Here is a 9,513-nt window from a genome sequence, read left to right on the forward strand (position 1 = left end):
TTCTCTCTTTTTTTTTTATTTCTCTCTCTCTCTCTCTCTCTCTCTCTCTCTCTCTCTCTCTCTCTCTCTCTCTCTGTGTTTGGTCTCTCAGTGAGGAGCAGGATGATTCTCAGCCCAGCGCTCTTGTCTGTCCTGTTAAGACCATGATCAAAGCCCCGGGAATGCCTGTCAGAAACACAGCAGGTAATATCACCTCATGACTGAAGATTCAGTCTCTCTCCGGTCCACATACTGACCCCAGCACTGTGGCATATGATACTGAACTGTATATACACTACAAATCTAAAGTTCAGTCACACCTATAAACCAATTAATCTATTTAAAAAATACATTCAAATTCTAATTAAAAATTTTAGTTTGACAAAATTTCATTCCAATAATAAGTTATTTTAGTATCATTGAGAGACTATTATAGTTATTATTAGTATTTTGAATTTGTTTTTATTTTATATTATCTCATATTTTCTCGAGTTTTCATCGTCATTTTAGTTAAACTTTTAGAAATATTGCTGCATGCTTTTGTCATTTTTATTATTTTTTTGTTTTTAAATATGTCTATGAAGATTTTATTAAACTAAACTAAATCTAGTTAATTAAATCTATTAAAACTGAAAAAAGTTTTTCCCTTAACTGCATTCCTCTGCTACACAGTAAAAAATTTTTTTTTTCGAATTTGTAAATAAAACAAATATTATTGGAGTAGATTTTACAAGAAAATACCTTTCATTCTTTCTACTTAAGAATTTCATGTTTAATTCAATTTTATTTGCCACTTCTTTGTAATTAATTTCTGAGTGAAAATTGTTTCAAAGTAAATCCTTCACCATTTGTTTTAGTATAGAAGACTAATTGATATCTGTGGTGTCATATCTGTTACTATATTTTATGTTTTAGGGTTACTTTACTTAATAATTGTAATACTTAGCAATTCAGACATATTCAAAGCACACCGGCCTTTACAGTGTAATAAACTGAGGTAGTGGAGTCACTTAAAGATGAGCTGAAGCTCTAATGAGTGTTTGTGTATGTTGGCGTCTTTGGCAGGTCTCATCACTCCTACTTTTGGTATCATGAGCAACAGTACTCCTTTAGGCCCCGCTTTAGACCGTCCCATGCCACGCCCACACCCCAAAGACGAAGCCTCATTGGTCCAGATGGCAGAACACATCCCTGCTGGAACACGCACTCCTGTTTGCGCTCACTGCGACTTGATTATCAGGTACACAAACTAGTATTCAATACTAGGAAATAGTCAATTTTTGCATTTACATTAGATTTGTCCAAAATAAGATATCTTAGAAGGCTACATAATGCTGCTGCCTACTATTTGTATCGGGATTATGCCTGTGATTCCCTACAATCCTGTCTAGGTGGGCAACTCACTAGCTTTTGGAACAGATGCACAATATGAACAATGCAAAAAGCAAAATGAATGTGATATCTGAAAACATGGTTATGGTTCATTGTTGTTGTCAGCTTTCCAATTTTAATTGAACAAATACTGACATTGCCATTTAGTTTTCTCTGCCCCTCTAGCGCCCTATTACAGGACATAGTATTCATAGAATCACAAAGTCATTAAAGGATTAATTCACTTCCAGAATCAAAATGTCCTGATAAATTTCCACCCCCATGTCATCCAAGATGTTCATGTCTTTCTGTCTTCAGTCGCACAGAAATTACGTTTTTTGAGGAAAACATTCCAGGATTTTTCTCCATACAATGGACTTTAATGGTGCTCAATGGGCTGAAGGTCCAAATTGCCGTTTCAGTGCAGCTTCAAAGGGCTCGACACGATCCCAACCCAGGAATAAGGGTCTTATCTAGAGAAACGATCGGTCATTTAACTAAAAAATATATATATATACTTTTTTAATCACAAATGCACATCTAATTAATTAATATAACCATAGATGGAATATTTCTTTCAGTATCTCTATCATTATTATTATATTACAGATATTGTAATTATTATTATATAAATAACTATTGATATTAAAATAAATAATATAAACAAAATTGACTATTTCTGTCAGGACCACTATCGTCAAAGATGATTGACAATTAGCATACAGTTTGGATTGGCGGTATGGTTCTGTTCTGGGCAAGAACTCCCTGCGCATCCATGCAGCCTAGCATGGATGAGAGCAGGGAGAGCAGCGGTAACACCCCCAGGGGAAACAGAACAGAACCAACATACATGTATTGCAGATATCGTTAAAGTTCAATAATTTTATGTACACATTTTAGAATTAATCTGATTCAAAGGATAATCAGAAGGCTGAATCCTGACTGACAGAGGAGGAGTTGGGGATGGAGGAGGGTAATTAGCTATTGAGCAATGCAAAAACTGCTGATGATACTGAGGGACCTTCTATATGAATGCTTAGATAGGTCTCGTATTCCTATAGGTAGATGGGGATCAGCTGAGAGTCAGCTGATGCGAGCTTGACTAACGTGACCTGCCAGAACTAACGCTACGCTTGATTTCTTCCAATACATGTATAATTCTTATTTATATAATATGTTATAATTAATTAATTAACAAACAATGAATAATTTATACAAACTATAGTAATTTATATAAATGTAAAAAATTATATTATTTTTCTTCACATATAGTTTTTGTGACAGACCTGACTTTCCTGTCCTTTCCTCCCTCAGTCTCTCTCTTTCACTTTGAAAATGAGATAATTAGTTTAAGAGCGATATTTAATAACAATAGTCACTCTAAACTTACCTCTTACTTTCACAGAGCGAACGGCGGCCACCTTATCCAACGAGAAACACACACCCGTGTAACACACACCAGATATCACACACTCAAGGCGGCAAATGAGATGGGAAAGCGTAGACTTAGTTACCTGTGTGTGTGTGTGTAAGACAGTAATTAGGATCAGTCGCTTCTCACAGAGCCTTCATTTAGCAAATTAAACCCTGAGTATTTATTCCGCATGAGAGTAAACATTACACCAGACTCTCTGTTTCACGTGCACACTGAATTACATCTGAGATTCAGATCTTTGCTGAAGCCATTAGTGATTAAAGGTGAAGTGTGTCATTTGTGCGCAACTAGTGGCAACAAATGGAATTGCAGTCTGTTTGTTTGTGCTTTTGCTCTACCTGTCTATGTAATTATATATTATAAATCATATAATTTATATAGATCAGTGAGGTGTACTGTATGTCCCCAGATAAAATAGTATGTACTATATATCTAATTTTTAACATATTGCTGGACAATAATATAATTTACCACTTTGATGGTGTAGAACATTTCACCTTTAATACAATGACAGATTTCAACGATAAAGCAGGTTTGATATGTTAGATGATATTGTTTTAAAGGGGTCATATGATGTTGCTAAAAATACGACCCCGGGCTGGACTCCGCTTCGCCCACAGTGAAAGCCGATCCGGCGATCCACAGCGCAAAGTTGTTGTATTTCCTCAGCAACCAGCACAGATCAGCTCCAGGCATGACGAAGCGGATATCGTCCTCTTTTGGAAGGCCAAACAAAGTAGTTTCAGGCCTTCATGACATGGCGGCGGCAACAACAATACTACAGCGAGAATAAAATATGCGCCTTCTTTCTTTGCGTGAACATTTGGGCGGTGTTATGCAAATCTTCCCACATTGTGACGTAGACATGTGGGGGCGTGTTAGAACGAGGCGTTTTAGGTAGGCGTGATTGACTCTTAACTTTTATAAAGAATATCTCTTTGGATTTGAGACTTTAGTCTTTGCAACTTTACCAATCTTCTTTATGCACCAAGAGCTTGTAACACTCCAAAGAGAAAGTAAAAATTGAAATCGCATCATATGACCCCTTTAACCACCGGCTCAGAACAGAAAAACGTGCAGCTATTTACAGTATACAATGATTTGGTTTCACATGCAGTGATACTTTTGGTGGAACCTCAAACTTTTTTTGTGCATTGATGATAATCTAATTATTAATTAAATTGTAAAAATAAAATAAACAATTATAAGTATGAATTTATGAAAAAATATAAACAATCATAAAACATTTCTACTAAAAATTATGAAATATTTAATTTGTTCGTCTGCATGTCATGACAGTTAACTGACATCAGAGAACTGTGAACATGTAAATGTGTTGTTGAATTATTGAAATATTAACTTAAAACCTCGAAGGTACTGCGTAAAATATTTCAGGTCAAAGGTGTTCGACTGGCAAAACGTTTTTTCCAATTTAGAGCCAGATTTACTAACAGCTTGTGCCAGCGCAAACCGTCTTTTGCCATTAAAATAGTTCTGTCAGGATTTACTAAAGATGTGCAGTGAAGAGAATTAGCGCTGAAAAGAGAAATTGCGCCTGACCTTATTGAATATGCATTTGAAGGAGTTTCCCTTTCAAATGCAAAATGTATGGGAGGAGAGTATTAAAACGAATCATGCAACACGATTTACTAACGTTTACGCTTGTCAAATTACTGGTATTTGCGCCATTATTTAACGCCCAAAAACCATGTCTTAATGCAGACGCTAATTTGCGCTGCTCTTGGCAGATTGCTTTGATTGTTATGGAAATGATCTGGCTGCTTTTTTTTGTTTGTTTCATTTTCAGAAATCAGGGTGCACAGGTTTTTTTTATTGGTTTAACAGAAAACAAAGTTTAATTTGTACGTCACTTTGGATAAAAGCATCTGCTAAATGAATAAATGCAAATGTTACAGTATAAAGTGTCTCCAAAGTGCCAGGTTTCTTCATTGATGGCATCAGATTTCATTTTATGAGGTTCATGGGACAGAATCTGTGAAATAGTTTTGTTTAAGGCATTTAGTAGCAAGTAAACAGTGTATTTAATACAATGAAACTTAAAACAAGGCTGTGTGGGATAAACATATAGTTAAAAGATAGTTCAGCCAGAAATGAAAATTCTGTCATCATTTATGGTTCCAAACCTGTATGAATTACTTTGTTCTGTTGAACACAAACGTTGACCCAATTGATTGTAGCCATTGACTTCCATAGTATTTTTCCCCCCATATGGAAGTCAATGGCTACTGTCAACTGTTCAGTTACCCACATTCTTCAAAATATCTTCTTTTGTGTTCAACAGAAGAAAGAAACGCATACAGGTTTGGAACAACGTGAGGATGAGTAAATGATGACTTCATGATGAATTCGTTTTTAGGTGACCTATACCTTTATTTGCATGCATAATTTTCAGTTTTCTTGAGATGTTTGTTTATTGGAATTCAGCTCCAAGATGCTATATACAACAGTGCAACTCATTGAAGGTTTCACTGTACAGTCCTTATTACTTTTGGACAGATGGAAATTCTGGCTAATTTGGCTTGTCGGTTTCATGCTGTCTAGGTGGGCTTGTCTTTGCCAGAGTAAACTGAAAATTGGACCAAAAATGGCACTGTGTCACAACACAACATTCAATCAATGTAAAAACACCACGAATCTTGTTGCTGTTTCATTCATGTGTGTTTTATCATTGACATGCATGTATGTGTGTTTCAGGGGGCCGTTCCTGATGGCGATGGGGAAATCGTGGCACCCGGAGGAGTTCACGTGCGCTCACTGCAGTGTGTCTCTGAGCGAGCTGGGTTTTGTGGAGGAGCAGGGCTCCGTTTACTGCCAGCACTGCTATGAGGAGTTCTTTGCTCCGACCTGTGCGCGCTGCCAGTATAAAATCCTGGGGGTCCGTGACTGTGTGTTTCACAAACATGAAATACACTCAATCTCTAACTGCCTGTCAAATGCTATACAAATATATTCACACACAGAGAAATTAATATATCTTTTGGGACGGCTGATGGCGATGGGGAAATCGTGGCACCCGGAGGAGTTCACGTGCGCTCACTGCAGTGTGTCTCTGAGCGAGCTGGGTTTTGTGGAGGAGCAGGGCTCCGTTTACTGCCAGGACAGCTATGAGGAGTTCTTTGCTCCGACCTGTGCGCGCTGCCAGTATAAAATCCTGGGGGTCCGTGACTGTGTGTTTCACAAACATGAAATACACTCAATCTCTAACTGCCTGTCAAATGCTATACAAATATATTCACACAGAGAAATTAATATATCTTTTGGGACGATCTAAACATCCGGGTCTTTAATTTATTTGCATGTACATTCAAAAGTTTGGGGTTAGCGAATGAATTTAATGCTTTCATTCAGCAAGGATGCATTAAATTGATCAAAAGTGACAGTATAAAGATATTTTTTGAGCAGCAAATCAGCATATTAGAATGATTTCTGAAGGATCATGTGATACTGAAGAGTCGAGTAATGATGCTGAAAATTCAGCTTTGATCACAGGAATAAATTACATTTTAACATATATGTTAAAAAAACTGAAATAGAAAACAGTTATTTTAAATTGAAATAAAACCGTTTTTCTGTATTTTTGATCAAATAAATGCAGCTTTGGTGAGCATATAAGACTTCTTTCAGAAACATTTAAAAAAATTACCAACCCCAAACTTTTGCCTAGAAGTGTACATGTAAAGATGATGATGTTTTGTTTTAACAGGAAGTGATCAATGCACTCAAGCAGACCTGGCATGTGTATTGTTTCCTGTGTGCATCCTGCCAGCATCCGATAAGAAACAATATTTTTCACCTCGAGGATGGAGAGCCGTACTGCGAGAGGGGTATTTGTTTGTCTGTTACTTTCTACTTCTATTATTTTATACCACTTACCTCCTATACAAACCTTTCTGCATTTACTGTATACATTTTCATGATCATTTTCCTCATGGGGGCTTTTGGCTGCTCCTCACAGTGTAGCTGATTTCAACTTTTTCTTCTGGAGACATTTGATCCCTAAAATGATGGCAAAATATCAAGAAGATCCCACATAGATAACACACTGACAGATAAAAACTACTATAATCATTGGAAAGGAAAAAGATTCACAAATGTGATCTTTCTTATATCCAAATTATTTACAGTTATGAGATTAAGCAGAGAGCATTTTTTATAAATGGAGGCTTCTCAGATGCTTCTCCTGGAAAATGATTTGATAAAAAATACAGTAATATTGTGAAATATTATTGCAATTTAAAATAAATGTGTTGTATTTGAATATATTGTAAAATGTAATTTATTCCTGTGATGCAAAGCAAAGATAAATGTCTTTAGTGTTTTCAGTGCTTCCTTATTGAATAAAAATATTAATTTCTTAAAAAATATAATATTTTGAATGGTAGTGTATACTATCCACATTCATTTTATAGCTCATTCATTGTATTAATTTTAGAAGACAAAGCTGATAGTTAAAGTGTCTCTGAGTTGTTGATGTTTTCTAATAGTTTTGTAATTGTCTGTTTAGATTTCTACAGTCTGTTTGGGACTGGCTGCCGTGGTTGTGATTTCCCGATAGAAGCAGGAGACAAGTTTCTGGAGGCCCTGGGTGGCACCTGGCACGACACCTGCTTCGTGTGTGCAGTAAGTGTGTGTTCAGGCTCATCTGTGAATGTTCGTGTGTTCACCGAGTGTTGTGTGATGAATGTCCGCTGTGTTCTCTTCAGGTGTGCAGCGTCAGTCTGGATGGTCAGACCTTCTTCTCCAAAAAGGACAAACCGCTTTGCAAGAAACACGCTCACAATCTCAAAATATAACTGCGCCTTTGTAAGTGCAAAATATGAATGCGACTGTTGAAGCATAAGCAAAAAAACTAAAATACATATTTGGAAGATATAAATGACACATACTCAAAGTAAAATCACTTCTGATTCAGTACGATTTGTTAGAAGATGGTTGTGTGTGAACAGCACTTTTGAAACTTGTGTTAGTGTTATTTTATTAAATCAAAAAAGTATCTTTTCTTTTTCTTTCCTGTCTCTCTTAAAGGGAGAGTTCTCTCAAAAATGAAAATTGTGTATGGACAAAAAATACTATGGAAGTGAATGGGGACCAGCAGCTGTTTGGTTACCCACATTCCTTAAAATATCTTCTTTTATGTTCAATAGAAGAAAGAAACTCTTACAGGTTTGAAACAACTTGTGGGTGAGTAAATGATGACAGAATTTTAATTTTTGGGTGAACTATACTTTCAATCTTCTCACTTCATTGAAATAGTGTGTTATTTAATAAAATAAGGACCAAAATGCAGAAGAAATGCACATTAACTTGTCTGACAGAAAGTGCTGCATCATCCTGGTTCCCTCGACAAAAACCAGTAGGATTTTGGATTATTGCAGAAATTAAGCTCTGTGACCAACAAAAGCATGATTCTTACACTTCATATCGAACAGTCATTCTTGCACATTTTATTCAATCTGAACCATTTCTGACAACTCTTTCAGCCTTCATTTAAAACTAGAAAATATTATGAACACAATAATCTGTGAAAGCAGACTAGATCCATTTTTCTGTTCGCCATTGACAACGTTTAATGTCCCCGACAACTTCTGTAGTCCCATTTTAGCCACTTGTTAGCACCCGCCCTTTTTCAAGACGCATAAAAGGTCAAAATAATCATGAGTATTATTGATGTATTTTATGTTGTAGAATAAAATATGAAAATATCTTGAGCAGACCTTATTTCAGACAAAAAAAAAAAAGTTTTCAGGATGATGGATGTGCAAAAATGCAATCTCGTTTCCAGGTTTTAGGACTCATTCTTGCAGTGCTCCATTGCCAAAATATTATCAAAAGGCTTATGTTGTTGCACACTTCACATCATATGCTGATGCCATCTGAGAGGTTACTTAAGTATTAAATAAGTAACATATGATGAAATGAAAACTCGTCAAATGATCAGCTGTTCTTAAAGGGGTCATATGATGTTGCTAAAAATAACATTATTTGGTGTATTTGGTGTAATGAAATGTGTTTATGCAGTTTAAGAAAAAAAAAAACACATTATTTTTCACATACTGTACATTATTGTTTCTCCTCTATGCCCCGCCTTTCTGAAACGCATCGATTTTTACAAAGCTCATCGGTCTGAAAAAGCAAGGTGTGCTCTGATTGGCCAGCTATCCAGTGCGTTGTGATTGGCCGAATACCTCAAGTGTGTGACGGAAATGTTACGTCCCTTACCATATTGTGATGATGCCCTGTCAGGCCGGAGCGATGATTCAAAAACATAAAAACCCATTATAAACGAGGCATTCGTTGCATCCAGTGGGGACATCATTATGGATTATAATGATTTATACTGTCTTTTTACGCGTTGCGTTGCATCGCGCCGCGTAAACATAAAACCATGTCTGCATTTGTGATCGGAGCAATGACAAACAACAAGCCCTACTCTACACTGCTCAAAAACATCGCTTTAAATATATAAAATATAAAAACTCTTTAAATATAAAAAACGTACTTACAGTCTGTGAGTCAGAACAGCCGGCATTGTAGTCTACTCTACCAGGATCAGGAAACAGTCCTCCATAAAATGTGCTGCACACATCTGAATATTTGGGTTGACGTGTTCTGGAACAGTGTTGTAAATACAACTTAACCACTGATTTCTAGTCGTGTCCATTTTTGGAAGACCAAACAAAGTAGTTTCGCTTTCACAACGAAACACA

At 36.3% G+C, this 9,513-nt stretch overlaps 1 protein-coding gene across 1 annotated transcript in view; it reads left to right on the forward strand.

Annotated features, from left to right (window-relative positions):
• Window positions 1-7,805, forward strand: part of LOC107564363 (PDZ and LIM domain protein 5-like) — a 45,536-nt gene extending 37,731 nt beyond the window's left edge. Inside the window, exons 7-12 of the mRNA XM_016249423.1 lie at window positions 92-183; window positions 1,045-1,219; window positions 5,501-5,681; window positions 6,510-6,630; window positions 7,311-7,426; window positions 7,510-7,805. Of these exons, the coding sequence (XP_016104909.1) occupies window positions 92-183; window positions 1,045-1,219; window positions 5,501-5,681; window positions 6,510-6,630; window positions 7,311-7,426; window positions 7,510-7,599 (775 nt within the window). The 3' untranslated portion in view covers window positions 7,600-7,805. The remainder of the gene's footprint in view (window positions 1-91; window positions 184-1,044; window positions 1,220-5,500; window positions 5,682-6,509; window positions 6,631-7,310; window positions 7,427-7,509) is intronic.
• Window positions 7,806-9,513: the final 1,708 nt, after the last annotated feature.

The sequence above is a fragment of the Sinocyclocheilus grahami genome, unplaced genomic scaffold, assembly GCF_001515645.1.
Source record: "Sinocyclocheilus grahami isolate Dianchi unplaced genomic scaffold, SAMN03320097.WGS_v1.1 scaffold926.1, whole genome shotgun sequence".
NCBI classification, from domain to species: domain Eukaryota; kingdom Metazoa; phylum Chordata; class Actinopteri; order Cypriniformes; family Cyprinidae; genus Sinocyclocheilus; species Sinocyclocheilus grahami.